Below are 15,275 nucleotides of genomic sequence, written 5' to 3'. Positions count from 1 at the left end.
AACAAGCTGCAGAGAGCTTTAGGCTCATGAAATGAACCACTCTTGTTCAAGCTTATTTTTATTTGATTTAAAAAAAACAATTATCTTCTCAAAAGAACATGAAAAGTGCATTTTAAATGGAATTGAGACTTTTATTGAAAAGGTAAAAAAAAGGCTTTTTCCTACTGTAGCTTGGTCCTTCAATATCCCTGTTGGTTTAAGTCTTAAACCAACTCTCCCCTTTGCACAGGGGACAGATAAGATCAGGTGCAGTTTGCTTAGCATTTCCAATTAACACGGTAGGATACTGCTGTCTTTCAAGCTGCTAATTGGCTTGGTGGTGCTTGGGCAGAGACTGAAAAAGAAATCCTGAGTGGATATATTTTTGAACAGTAGGAATCAGCAGCCAGAAAAATTTATTTCCCCCCCCCCCCCTTGATGTTGTCACACCATCTGTTTCCTTCAGATTTCTGAGCAGACACAATCATTGTTGCGACAAATTTCTTTGCACCTCAGAACTCTTGAGTACACGAAATGAAATGTACGGCCAATTTGCATCATCACTATAGTTTAATGTTATGCTTTTTTCCAAAGCATGCCAGTAGGTCATCTTCTTGCGGAAACTAAAGTATTCTGTAATCTTCCATTTTGATTATCTGTGTTTTTGAGCTAACCATGTTTGTACCATAGAGATTTTTTTAAAAAAGTTCTCACTGCTCCTGCCTGTGTTCAGGAATCACCAGCAGTCCTAGGTTACAACACACACACACACACCGCCCCTGCCCATTGCATTTCGGGTTGCTTTCTTACATTGCTGCACACAACAGAGACTGGTTGGGGATGTCTTCACCTGATGCCCATTACCTGATTTCCCCCCCCCCCCATGCCAAGCTCCAGTTCACTGAATCTGTCACCACTGCATGTGCCATCATCTGCACATGCTCAAACCAGCTGCCTGAAATGTACACACCTCAGCTTAACTGCAGCTCCCATCCTCTAATAGGATGGAAGCTGTTTTGAGGGGGAAGCACATCTAACAGGAGTATTTCTCAAGCAGCTACACGATATGTATGGATTGTGGCTAGCGTTTTGTGTACTCCACTCCAAACACCAGCAGTCAAAGTGAACTGAAGCCAGAGTAAACGGCATTGTGTACATAGCCCTAGTGTGAATGAAATCTGTAGAAATCTGCCTTATACAACACTATTGGCCCATCCACACCATGGTCTAATCAGCAACAGGTTGTCAGAGTTTCAGGCAGAGCTCTTCCTCAGCTTTACCTGGAGATGACAAGAACTGAACCTGAACCTGGCACCTAATAGGAAGTTGCTACTGACGTGGGAAGTACACTTACCTGCAAGGTTGTGCAACCAGCAACACATCAGTTTGCAAGGGTTCCATATATGTGCTTGACTGTATCGCAAATATGTTGTGATAAGTAGTTCCTGAACTACTTGCCTCTTGCTGTTTCCAACACTGAGTGATCCTATGTGCAGTTCGTAGAGCCTTCTGTACTCTTCTAGCCAGAAAAACATGTTGTACATAGGGATCATGAAACTGAAAAATAAGTTGTATCTCAGCCACAATGCATCTCATGTTAAAAACCGGAACTAAACCTTGGTCCTTACTTGAATTATTTCTGTCAACTTGTTGTTTTGTAATTCAGTAAGATACTACTAACCAGATGTGCAAGCTTTGTTGGTTGGTTTATTATTTTGCATTAATTTAGACAATAACAGGCCAATCGCAGTGATTTGCTATTGTGAGTAAATTCTGTTTATATGTCATATTTATCTAACTTTTCATTTTGTTATACCATAATCTTCGTTTTTAAAGTGGGGGGGGGGGGAGAGGTAGAAGAGTGAGGCAACCAAGTTCAGTTAGTGAGTACAGAAACCATTTTAAAGATTCTTATTGGAATATTGGAAGTGTTTTCAAGCTGGACCTCTCTTCACAATGGATATTTAAGAACAACTGTAGGAACAAAGTGACTTTTAAAAAAACTGCTTTTAACTACTTTCTGCGATAAGTCTTGTGTTGAGGAACACAATAATAATAATAATAATAATAATAATAATAATAATAATAATAATAAATAAAAAATTTTATTTATATCCCGCCCTCCCCAGCCGAAGCCGGGCTCAGGGCGGCTAACAACAATCAAATAATCCCACATTCTAAAAACATTCCATTATAAAATTAATTAAAATCAAATTGATGGCAACCGTTAAGCAAACTTCTGTGCACATTGCCAGAGGAGGGAGTCAGGCTGCGCCCTGGCCAAAGGCCTGGTGGAACAGCTCTGTCTTTCAGGCCCTGCGGAAAGATGTCAGGTCCCGCAGGGCCCTAGTCTCTTGTGACAGAGCGTTCCACCAGATCGGAGCCACAGCCGAGAAAGCCCTGGCTCTAGTTGAGGCCAGCCTAACCTCTCTGTGGCCTGGGACCTTCAGGATGTTTTTATTTGCAGACCATAGGTTCCTCTGTGGGGCATACCAGGAGAGGCGGTCCCGTACGTACAAGGGTCCTAGGCCGTATAGGGCTTTAAAGGTTAAAACCAGCACCTTAAACCTCCTGATCCTGTACTCCACCGGGAGCCAGTGCAGCTGGTATTGTACTGGATGAATGTGATCTCGCAGCGAAGACCCCATAAGGAGTCTCGCCGCGGCATTCTGCACCCACTGGAGTTTCTGGGTCAGTCTCAAGGGCAGCCCCACGTAGAGCGAGGTACAATAATCCAGTCTGGAGGTGACCGTCGCGTGGATCACAGGGGCTAGGTCAGGGCGAGAGAGATAAGGAGCCAACTGCTTAGCTTGACAGAGATGAAAAAATGCCACCTTTGTTATAGCTGTAATCTGCGCCTCCATAGAGAGGGAGGTATCGAAGATTACACCCAAACTCTTAACGGACGGTGCTGGCGCTAATTGCACCCCCGCAAGAGATGGGAGTTGCCCCCTCAATCCCACATCATCCCGTCCCAGCCTCTGTCTTCGAAGGATTTAACTTCAACCGGCTCCCATGTAACCATCCAGCCACAGCTTCCACATGCTTAATATTTTCTGACGAAGAGTGTTATTACATTCCAAAGAGCTTCATTTAGTTGCCTTTGATTGTGCGTGGGCCGTACGATCCAAAAAATACCTTGGACTCTGTAAGCCACAAAGAAATAGCTGAGTTGCTTCGTGCATTGTGGTTTTCCTGTTACTAACTGTGATGAAAAAGTTTCAAAAGATGCATATGTATTACAAAGTGTGAAGATTGTGTTTCTCAAATTGTTAATATTCGCTCCTGAGTCCAGTGTTTTGTTGGACCTGTACATGGTTCTCTGAAAATCACACTGCACAGTAGTTGCGAGCATCAGTGTGCTGTTGTGGGAAAATACGAGTTATCTGAACACACCCACAGTTAAATTAGCCAAATGTCTCTCACAGAAAGGGGTTCTTGCCAAGTAAAGCAACATAATCAGTTTCCCGGCCCCCCCCCCCTCTCTTCTGTATTAAATAAGATGAAGAGACAATGCAGAACTTCCTGGTATGGTTTAAGACAGCAGTGGTCTCCCTCCCTTCCTTCCCACTGTAATTTGTGTGTTATTTGAATTTCCTTGGGAAGTGTCCTCTTAACTTTTTCCCTTTTGAATGCTTTGAGGAAAAAGCCATTCTGACTTTGAAGAGCTCAGCTGCAGTATCTTCAGTTTCTTGGGGCTCCAGCAGCAGTTAAAAAGAGGACCTGTTACAGGAAAGGTGCATAATTTGTTTATAGCATCCTACTTAGCCTTGCTATTTTATTCTGCCCTGTTGAAAGCAGCGGAACAGTGCAAACTTCAAGGAGAGGGGAAGAGACAAACCTTGATGGGGCAGATGTGGGAGCTGAAAGTTTAGCAATTTAAGCAATAGATTTCTGCCTGGCTGGCTGCTGACATGAAACTATGAAGAGAAACTCCATGTGCCCTTCTACAGTGGAAGCCTAAGACGTTGCTTGGTAATTGCAGAATACCCCTGGGCATTAAGAAGGAGGTTGCAAATATGTAAATAATGGTAGAGGCGATTTGGAAATGAAGGAAAACTCTAATATTGTGGGAGAGCTATGTGGCAAGGAGATGGACTATAAAACTGGTTATGACCTCTTCTAAAAATGATGGGTTCTGACTGAAAACACACCTGGATCCAAGAACAGAAGTTAGCTACTCAGAAATTTCTGTACAGTATTATTTCTCATGTAGATTTCTGGCTTTACGTAACAGCTACTGAAGAGGAGAGGCAGTGAATGTGTTCCGTGCATCAATATATTAGTTACATTTTGTAAAATACATTTAGCAGTATACAGTGTAATTTAGGTGCATCAAGAAATTGTCGCTGCGATCAAAACTGGAGTGAATTACCGGCAGTTAAATCCGCCAAGTGTTTTATTGTTTCGTTTATTAATGAGAAGTGAAATACAAAGAGTTACCCTTCATCTCCAAATGCTAAAGTCCTGGACAACTTTTTAAAAATGCTACCTTTTTAAGTAGCACTGGAGTGAACATTAAAGGCTACAAGAAAAAGATATTGTGGGTTCTCTTTGTATGAAACATTTTTTTAAAAGTTTCATGTGGCAATAGCACAATGTCGCAACGTGGATATGCAAGAGAAGGACAAGAAAATCCTTTCCGAATTCTGCGCAGAGTGAACCACGTCTTTCACAGTGTTTCTTCAGCAGTACAGCGGTCTCTGACAAAGAGGCATGGGCGAAATTACCCACGCCACGCCTATTCTGGTAAGATTTGATTTCAGAATAATCATTTGTAATCTTTTAACCAATGTTCCAGAGTATCAGTGTCTGACTCACATGCCAATTCTTGTATGTGCCAGACACTTTACTTTTACTACATTATTCTTTTATTTTATTTTTTAAAGCTCTCAAAATACGGCAACACCTTCCTCAGTTTTAGTGCACTTGTAATAGCACAACCTTATTTAATGGTCCCAAATGACGCTAACAAATAAAAAATATGTAGTTTTTAAACAAGTGAGTGTCTGTTCAGTATAATATATATTTTAGAGTTTGTAGGTATCGGATTAGGTTTTCCTAACCTTTTAATCCTAGTGATTGAAATGGCATTTCAATGGGCCTCAATGGATATCAAAATATTCCACCTATACTTTTAGTCACAGTATTACGAGCAATGAATATCACCCTTTATGTAGTATGTAAACTATGCATTGTATAAATAATTCTTGTTTAGAAATTAATTGTTTGTGACAATGTACATTTCACAGTCTGGAAAAAAGTACATGCAATTAACCCCACCCAACCTTTCCACAAATGTCAGATATTGTATGTGTCCTGCAATATAACAGGAGTGCTTTTTAGGTTCATATCTGAGGTGTGTGTAAGTAAGTGTCCATCCAAATACACCTTAACTTGTGTTTAGTACTTAATTGCCTTAAAGGCTTACAATAATTGGTGTAGAGACAAAGCCACCAGGAGCATTTAATTCAGAGGCTGAATGGCAGAGATAAATATCCATCATTTGCTTCCAGTTCTGAGTTGCAATCTTGTTTACAAAATTGGGTTCGCAAGTGACCGTGATTTACATCTAGGACTACAATCTGGGTAGGGTTTTGTTCAAAATATTTGAACTGTCTTTGCTCAGTGACCTGCTTGGGGGTGGGGGGAGGGGAATACACACATACATATTGGCTTGGTTTTGTCAGCTGACAATGGTATGGTGGCTGTAAATAGACCCTGGACAAACTTCCAGCCTAGGATTTGTTTTAATGAATTTGACTTTTTTCACCACTGATGAAATCACATTCTGCTATGAAAGACGAAGCCCTATTTTAATAGGCACTGCCTCATATGTTTAGCAGTAATTTTAGACCGTGAAAATCAGAATGGTTTTTTTTTTATTCAATCAGGATCATCCCCACCCCCTCACTATTAATTTTATAATAGGCTTTTGAGAAACACCTGTTGATCTTGCTCAGGAGTGAATTAAGTCAACCTCAGGCTCCAGTACTGAATAGAGATTAACAGCTGCTCCTTTTAACCTCTGTTTTAGAGTAGGCCTGAGGTTCAAAGGATGTGGTACTGTTTCACGAGGTTGTGTAAGGTATCCAGTTCAGTAGACTCCTTTTGTTGCTTTCAAGATAATGGCCTTATTTCACCTGTCTCTTGCAAATGTGTATTATTAGTCCCTGAGTGTGTTTAAATCTGATTCTCACATGACTGGACAGCAGGTACCTTGGAATAATAAAATATCTACTCAACCAATTTGGCTAAGGTTTTGGCTAAGGCCATAAATAAAACACAGCCAAGTAACCTCGAAGGTGCATGTGATTCCTTCATTTCATACTAGTTTTGGTAGGTGTGTGTGTCATTCTGTAATTTCTTACCAAAAAAAAATGGAGAATATAGTGCTTGCACATTTTGTCTCATATTTCAGGTTCTACAAATGCTAGAAACTCCTTTCTATCAAAAAACGAAAGGTGGGAATCAGGAGTATGAGTCATTGGTGGGAGGGCTACCCCCACCCCCGTTGAACTCTTATGTGTGTTTAACATTGTTTTGGCTACATAACCACACTCAACGCCTGCAGGTTGGAAAAGGAAGGGATACTTTTTCTTGCAATATATTTTAATGATAGTGCTTTCAGTTCTAGCATTTTATACATTTTCCTCCATCATGAAGAAAACCAGTCATTGCTGCATAATTACAGTTCAATAAAAGCAATTAATTTACATATTGTCATTCTATTTTTCCAAAGGTTCAGGAAGACGCTCAAGTATTTCCTGAATAATAAATATGGTTTGCCACCAGGTAACCTGCCTCACCCTTTGCAAACTCGGCAAATTACATTTGATAACTCTATTCACATTGACAGCGAGTGCTCCTGTAGGACAAATGTGTTTCTATTGAAAACATATTTTCCTGTCTGTGTTAGAGTTTACACAAGATCACTGAGCTGCAATGTATTGACATTAGGCAGAAGCCCTTATGATATTATTTTAGGTGCCTGCTGAAAAGGTTTTTGTGCTGGCAAATCTACCCAGACATATACTTTAGTTACCTACATTTGTTTTAAAGTTTTACTGATTTTTTAAATCTTTGTTTCAGTGATCATAGTTCTATGTATATATGTTTTTTAAATTGTTTTGTAGTTTGTAGCTGTATTTTATCTGCAAATTTGTTTGTGTAAATAAATAGAGAGCTATTTAAGTGGTTCATACATTTTTCTGGATTAGGTAAAGTCAAAAATATCAGTATCTTGTACTATTTCAGATCTGAAGCCTGTCCTGAAGTTTTAAAGGCCTGGTTTGTAGTAACCCAGTTGTTAGGTACCTCTGCTTTATGTAAACATCCTGGGTGACTGTAGACAATTTTATAACTAAAGAGAAAATAGCAGACAGCAACGATGGGTGGTGGTGATGGAATTGCATAGTAACTTTGTCCAACTTCTGATAATAAAAGGAACAAAGGTCATTCCACACACAAAAAGTAAAGCCAGATCAAATAAGCATGATCTGTTGGAAGAGGAAATATTTTGCTCCTTGTTAGATTGGGTGAAGATGCATTGTGTTGCGATTTCAGTTAAAGAAATGGAAAGCTATAGTGTTTTTTTGAGTTGCAGCTCCTGGCTAGTTTCTATGGCTCAAGGTAAGTAAAAGAAATTTGATTTTGTAGCAGAATGTGAGGATTGAAGTGTTTATATCACTTAGACTCGCTTATATGGCAGGTAGCAGGGCAGATACTTGTAGCTTCTGGCATTTGCTGAGGTGAATTTTTACCATGCCATTTTCTGCCAGTCCCACTCTTCTAATAATTTACAGAGGCTTCGTTAATTTTGCCAGAGTACAAGACCAGAGGTTACAGGTGACTATTTTTTAAGGGGTTCCAGTCACCACAGGCCATGTTGACACAAACGTTCATTTGAGATGACATTTTTGTGTAATTCAAGGAACAATTGTGCCCGTCAAGTATCTGTTTGGGGAGTATAAATCCATCTAAACCCCTTCACTTTGCAATTGGGTTCTTTACTAAATAGAAATAATGTTTTCATTCTTTGAAATACTGTTTGCAAGGGAGTACCACAGGCTTAGTCCATAAGCTTAATAATGCCATAATTGCTTTGCTGGGTTCTAGATAAGAGCCAAACACACCTCAATAATGCGTTGGGATGAGAATCTGTACTACTGACTTGGTATTGCTGCTTTTCACTCCTCTGCAAAGGAGCAGTTTCTATGTAACTTGTAGGAAGATGCACAAGTCAAATTTGCTCTTGTGTGCATGCACTTTCATGTGTGTTTCTGCAACTTGCCTCTGTACCAGCTTGCTTAAAACAATTTAATGCAGTGTGCTGTGATGTCGGTTTTCTAGGAAATTTTCAGTCTGTCCCAGGAAATTTTCTGATGCCCTAGAGCAGGGGTGCTGTAACTTCTGCCCATTGAGATGTTGTCGTTCTGCAATTCCCATCGTCCCCAGTCATCATGTCCAGTGGTGAATGGTGTAGTCGAGCCTGGTGAGCCACAGGTTCCCCACCCCTTATTTAGAGAGTGATGTAATTGAGCATGTTATTTTATTTGTATTTAGTAAACAAATCTATAAACTTTGAAACTTCCATGCTGCTTTCAACTACTGTCTGTATTTTTTTCAGTGTTCAGGAACACCCAATCCTATTTTGACTACACCTTTGCCACCTACTGCATAGGGTGGTGCTGTTAAATAGAACTGCAATGTCCCTTTCTCACAAGGTTGGAAGTTAATGCTGCAATATTGCAGTATAGGGTGCGGCTGGGAGAAGGCTGCAAGCTGCTATGTCTTTTTGCTTGCGTAGCTGTTCTCGAGCCTAGAGAGCACCAGACTGCACAATGCTGGTTTCTTGCTACATTAGTGGTAGCCTACATGGTGCCTTCCAGATGTTATGGACTACAGCTCCCATCAGCCCCAGTCATCATGATGTAATTGCCAGGGGTAATGAGACCACAACATTTTAAGGACAGCATGTTGGCTATCCCTGCACCACATATTGATCATGGGAGCATAGGCGCCGACTCCATGGGGCCTGAGGGGGCCCGAGCCCCCTCAAAAATTCGTTTGGGGGGGCTCTGCCCCCCCAATAATTTAAGAAAATTATTAGTTTGGCCTCATTACGCCCCCCCCCCCCGGCGATTCTCTGCCAGCCGCTTCATTCCGCTTCCACGCGCCTCGGATAGAAGGTGACGCGCGCCGCTACCTTCTGTCGCCTCCGTCACTTCCCAGCTTCGTCTCCCTTCGTCCCTGCCCACTCTTGGTTCTTCGGCGCTCCTGCTCGGCCGGCAACAGCGGAGACTGCGACCCGCTCCGAACCGGCGCTCTCCAGGCGTGAAAAACCCGCGAGGGGGTCTTCCAATCCGCCGCCCGGAGCTGCGCGCAGCTTCTCTGCTGGAAGCGCGAAGTCGCTGAGGGGATGGAGCACAGGAAAAGCAGGAGGAGGAGACCGGAGGCGCCCAAAATAAAACTGTAACGGCATTCAGCACTCCGCCTCCCCGGTGGGATCCCGCACGGGCGGCCGGGCAAACGACGAGCCGAGGGAGAAAGTCTGCCTTTCAGCCCCGGCTGACTGACAGTGGGTTCAAAGCGCAGTCGCCGCTCCGGCTTTCTCTGCACCGGCCGCGCCCGCCCCCCGCCAGCCTAGTTGGCTCCACCCTCCCCGGTATGGGCCCCCCCAATATTTTTTATAAGTCGGCGCCCCTGCACGGGAGTAAGGGGAACAAAATTAATTGGTCCTTGAATCTCGTTCAAGTAGCACAGCTACATACAGTGGTACCTTGAGTTAAGTACTTAATTCGTTCCAGAGGTCCGTTCTTAACCTGAAACTGTTCTTAACCTGAAGCACCACTTTAGATAATGGGGCCTCCCTCTGCCGCTGCACCGCCGGAGCACGATTTCTGTTCTCATCCTGAAGCAAAGTTCTTAACCTGAGGTACTATTTCTGGGTTTGCGGAGTCTGTAACCTGAAGCGTATGTAACCCGAGGTGCCACTGTATAGGAATACAGTCATACCTCAGGTTGAAGTAGCTTCAGGTTAAGTATTTTCGGGTTGCGCTCCATGGTGACCTGCAAGTAACAGAGCATGTTACTTCTGGGTTTCGCCGCTCGCGCATGCGCAGACGGTCAAAATGACGTCACGCGCATGCGTGGAAGTGGCGAATCGAGCACACGGGTTGCGTTCACTTCAGGATGCGAATGGAGCTCTGGAACGGATCCTGTTCACATCCAGAGGTACCACTGTATTGGAAACTGGGTAGGATTATTAGTCCGTATTGTCTGTTGTTTCTGGCAGCAGCTCTTTGAGTTCTAGGTCAGGGGTGTCACATTACAGTCCACCTTTGTCTTTAAAAAAGAAAGAAAGGAGATGTTAAGCCAAGGTATTGAGCCTGGGACATTCTACATGCAAAGTGTGCTCTGTCACTGATTCCATCCCTCAAACTGTACCAAGCAAAGCCATGGAAGGGAAGAAAGAAAGGAATGCAGTTAAGATATGGGTGCAAATGGAAAAATGGCATGGAGGGAAGAAAGGAATAATGTTGGTTCCATGCCTTACCCAAGACTGGAAAACCCATCAGAAGACTGGAGTTAAAATGGACCCCAAAGAGCAGTGGGGATATAAAAAACAAATCACTGATGGGTTTCGGGACAGCTGGAACAAATGACAACCAATAGACATTCACAGTGAAAAGTAAGAGACAAACCAGAGAAGGAATGGAAATGGTCTCCTAGTAGAAGCTGCAAACCTAACAAGGCAAATAATCATAAATGAAAAGATTTGGGTGCATAATAGGCTGGGAATTCCTCTGCTGCTGTATTGTATGCCTTGAATATTTGATGCTGCAAATGATTTTGAATGGCTGAAGACTGGTGTACTACGTAGTGTATGACATGTAGGAGACTAAAGCAAAATGCCTTTTCTAAACAAGATCATTTCCTGTTGCATTTTCTTTTAATGTTTGTGTTACCCCACCCATACTCAGCATGAAAGTACATAAAGAAGCAGCAGTGTAAACAACAGTGTGGAAAGGGGTGGCTCTTGTTCCTGCACACCCATTACTTGCATGCAGAACTAAAACAGGAAGCACCTTAGGAAAGTCAAAAGTAAAAAAAGAATAACCATTGTTCTAAAGTTTGGGATCGAAACAGAATAGTAGAGGTAAGATTATGCTTCCTTTTGGATTAACAGAGTAGACAAGTATACTGCCATGCTGCTATGCTTATTTTATGACTGGTGAGACGTTTTGTAGGCTTATATATTTCAAGCGCATAGTTAACATATAGATTTAATTACTTGCAGATTATAGCTTTACATGTTCAGTCATTATTTAGTGGGTTTAAGTGCCAGAGTTTATTTCCTTTACACAATGTAGCTGGCAACAGCTGATTTAGGGGCCATGTTTCCCATTCATAATTTGGTGTAAAACAAACCCCACCCCAATTCTATAAGAAATGTATTGTAGCATTTTTCTGGAGCTCCCATAACAATGTTTAAGTGAAAGTTTGTGGGGTTTATTGGGGGGGGGGGTTAATGTACACTGAAGTGTCTTGTTCCATGCCTGTTCCATGGTGAAGAGCAGGAGGTAGCTTGGCTTCATTCTTGTGACAACTTTCCCCAGCCATGGATGGATTTGTTGTTGAATTACGACTTGCATCATCCCAGATCATTGGCTAGGCAGGCTGGGAGCTGTGAATGCCAACAACAACTGGAGAACCATTGATTCCCTGTCCCCTTTCTGTGCAGTCTTACCACCTGAATCAGAGGCAGCAATCCTTCTGAAAATCAGTTGGTGGAAACTGGAGGAGGGAACAGTGCTGTTGAACTCAGATCCTGAATGCCGGCTTCCTGTAGGCATGCTGGACTAAATGGGCCACTGGCCTGATCCAGCAGGTTAAGTACTTAATTCGTTCCGGAGGTCCGTTCTTAACCTGAAACTGTTCTTAACCTGAAGTACCACTTTAGCTAATGGGGCCTCCCGCTACTGCCGTGCCGCCGCTGCACGATTTCTGTTCTCATCCTGAAGCAAAGTTCTTAACCCGAGGTACTATTTCTGGGTTAGCGGAGTCTGTAACCTGAAGCGTATGTAACCTGAAGCGTATGTAACCCGAGGTACCACTGTAAGTCCCTCCCTGCTTCGTCCAGTTGTTTCATTGGGGAGTGGCCTAGACGATTTGATCCATGGTATAAATGCTGAAGTGAGTGCAGATTAATTTCAACCCCTCTTTGCCATAAGTCACGCCACCCATGTGCACCAGGACTTAGTGGGCCAGATCAGAACCGCAAGCTAAATCTCCACCCTGATGTCCTAGAAAAGAATCCAGGAAATTTGCATTGTTTTGAATAGGAATCAACTTTACAAATGTTTACAACATTAAAAAACAAATCACACTGAAAAGTTATATTGATGCTTCTGTTGGCTATTTTATAGTAAGGTCAAATATGTGTCTTAAGCGTTTAGGCTAACCACATGGGTATTTGAGTAAATCCCACAGCATTGGATTTCTAGCCTTATTTGACACTGAGCAAATGCTATAATGGTTCAAGAGGGAGGAAGCACACATGGCAGTGTAGCCACATCTATCATAGCACAGCAGAAGTACAAAAGAGAGAGAGAAAAGAAAATGGCCTAAAATCAACCATACACATCATTTACATATTCTTTTAAAGAAACCCAGTGCCTGATTTTCTCTTGAACTATATTAATAGTTTGTGGGGGTTGCAACAGTGTGCTTAATAACCTCTAAGGAAGGAGAGTCCTTTCTTTTTCTTCTTGCCAAGTGTACAACCCATGGACGAGCTGTAGTGTTAGTGGACATTGGACACGACCCCAAATAGTAGGTTGGATGTACCGTACTTTTCCGTCTATAAGATGATGTTTTTTTACCTTAAAACAACGCTTAAAAATTGCGGTCATCTTATACATGGGGACGGGGAACGTGGAAATGATTTCTGTCTTGAGTAGTAGATTGTCACTAGCGTTGTTGTGGGTGATAGGCTGCTGCAGCAATGTCCACTTGTGATTGGGCGCTGCTGTGACAATGTCCGCTTGTGATTGGGCGCTGCTGCGGCAATGTCCGCTTACGATTGGGCACTGCTGTGAGAATGTCCTGTGGTGATTGGGCTCTGCTGCAGCAATTGTGCATGTGATTGGCGGCTGCTGATGTCGATCAGAAATAAGATAGGAGGCTTCTGCGCTGCGTTCAATCGCAAGCGTTTGGAATTTGGGTGAGGGGTTTTTGTGCATTCCTCCCATTCTGGACAATCTCCTCCCCATTTTCTTAATATTGAGTCCCCAAAATTAGGGGGCCCCCATGGGGGCGTCTTATAGATGGAAAAGTACAGTGTATTGGTTGACTAGAAATTAAGAGGGACTTGGCTGCTTGCAAAAAGGCTTCACTTTTACAGAGGAATTAGAGAAAATGCAAGTGAGCGATGCCACATGTAAATGAGTCTCATGAGGACAGTATCTCTTGTCGGGAGAAGGGACCATGAGAGGTGTGCAGGCACCATGTTCCAGTAAGGACAGGGCTTTTGCAAACTTTCAGCTTGTCAGGCAGGGCTTCTAAGCAAGGTCTCAAGGATGTGTCATAGGAGGTACTGTGGATGGGAGGCAGACTGCCTTCTGTGCAGAATTTTAAGAACTTTAAACATTTGCTGGTTGAAAAACCAGATACATTATTGTCTACCACAAGTGGTACAATTCTGGGCTCTCTTCTTCTTAGCCACAGGTGAGTTATATAGCCTTTGGCAAGATGTTTCATCTGTTCATCTCTATTAAGTTTCTATGTGAAGCATGGAATATAATGAGAAGGTTTCCTGTTGGTTTCTTGAAGTCTTTAGACAAGCCCTTCTACAACAGTAAGGATAAAGACAACCATAATATGATAACAATGGATTGCCAGCTGAACTGTCAGGTGTGCATTCTGTGGTCTTATCTCTCCCCCACTATGTTTCAGGTGGGCTGCCTGAAACATCTTCTGTCTCCCTTCTGCTGTCACTGATGCCCCCTCCTCTAGTTATAGAAAATTAAGCATCGGAAATGGGAAGCTCACTCATTCACTCCAGTTCTTTTTGTGCATTTTTTGGTTATCAAATCTATATTATCCAAGCAAGTTCCTCATGGCATTAAAAGTAGCTTTGTTGGGTAAGTTGTTCATGAATATAACTAGGTAGAACTTATACTTAATGTGATTCTTACAAATTTGTACATAATTTGTACACATAATGGAATGCTTTTCCAGATATAAATGTACAATGAAGAAGAAACCTAACTGTTACTGTTTGAATAGTTGTAATTATAAATCCTTGAGTTATCCACCATGTTTTCATTTCTTGACCTTCTGGTGACTTTGGAAAGGCAGAAGTCTTCTCCAATAGCAGAGGGGAAACAGTCTGTTATATTCTTTGAGTCATTTAACAGTTGCTTCTGTCACTTTCATTTACTGTCCTGTTTATCTGTATTACAGAATTTGAGATTGCTAGTAAGTAATCTTGAGGTCACTAATTAACAGGTAATCTGCCCTGCAGCAATTACCTAAAAGGATCAAGTGAAGTAAGACTTTGCTTAACGTTTAATGGGTGAAAGTTCATAGGCATACTTGAACCTTGGGCATCTTTTTAAAAAGTCCTCTTACACATATCACTACAATTTATTTTATTTTGTTCTGTTTTATTTACATCCCACCTTTTTCTCCAAGGAGGTCAAGGTGGTGTACATGCTTCTCCTCTTCCTCATTTAATCCCTACAACAGCCCTGTGAGGTAGGTTAAGCTGAGAGGCAGTGACTGGCCCAAGGTCACCCAGTGAGCTCTATGGCTGAATGGCGATTTGAACCCTGGTCTCTCAGGTCTTCATCTGGCATTCTGATTTCACATTGCCTGTTGTAATCTTATTGATCTGCATGTATAACATAAGCTTTATGGATTGACTATTCTGACCTATTGTGTACAGTCTCTGAAAGTGTATAGCAAGTGCATATTTTTTTTTTTTTACAGGCGTGTGGATATCTCTGTTACTTTGAGAAAAGACAAAAACCCTAGCACAGGGATAGTTCAGTTGGTAGAGCTCAAGGCTCTTAATCACAGGGTTGTGGGTTTGAGCACCATGTTGGGCGAAAGAGTCCTGCAATGCAGCAGTTTAGACTAAATAATCCTCGTGGTCCCTCCCAACTCCACAATTCTATGATTCTAAGACATGTAGATGTCATTTTAAAAATAAGAAACAAATCTACATTCATTTCAGTTTTTTGGCTTTTTTTAACCACATGCAAAATTCTCAAGAGAATTGCCTTGGG

General features: G+C 42.2%; 1 protein-coding gene across 13 annotated transcripts in view; it reads left to right on the top strand.

Moving 5' to 3' along the window:
• The window catches only part of MCF2L (MCF.2 cell line derived transforming sequence like), a 129,770-nt gene that overhangs the window by 33,297 nt on the left and 81,198 nt on the right, over positions 1–15,275 (top strand). For 5 of the 13 annotated variants that reach the window (XM_077927662.1, XM_077927658.1, XM_077927656.1 and 2 more), the window contains exon 1: positions 7,456–7,611. The exons of 6 other annotated variants lie outside the window; for them this stretch is intronic. In XM_077927662.1, the coding sequence (XP_077783788.1) occupies positions 7,524–7,611 (88 nt within the window). In that variant the 5' untranslated portion in view covers positions 7,456–7,523. Of the gene's footprint in view, positions 1–3,588; positions 4,729–7,455; positions 7,612–11,066; positions 11,141–15,275 lie in introns of those variants that run through there. 2 more of the 13 variants (XM_028728095.2, XM_077927661.1) reach the window with 2 other exon arrangements.

The sequence above is a fragment of the Podarcis muralis genome, chromosome 4, assembly GCF_964188315.1.
Source record: "Podarcis muralis chromosome 4, rPodMur119.hap1.1, whole genome shotgun sequence".
Taxonomy (NCBI): Eukaryota; Metazoa; Chordata; class Lepidosauria; order Squamata; family Lacertidae; genus Podarcis; species Podarcis muralis.
This window is presented reverse-complemented; position numbering and strand designations above follow the sequence as displayed.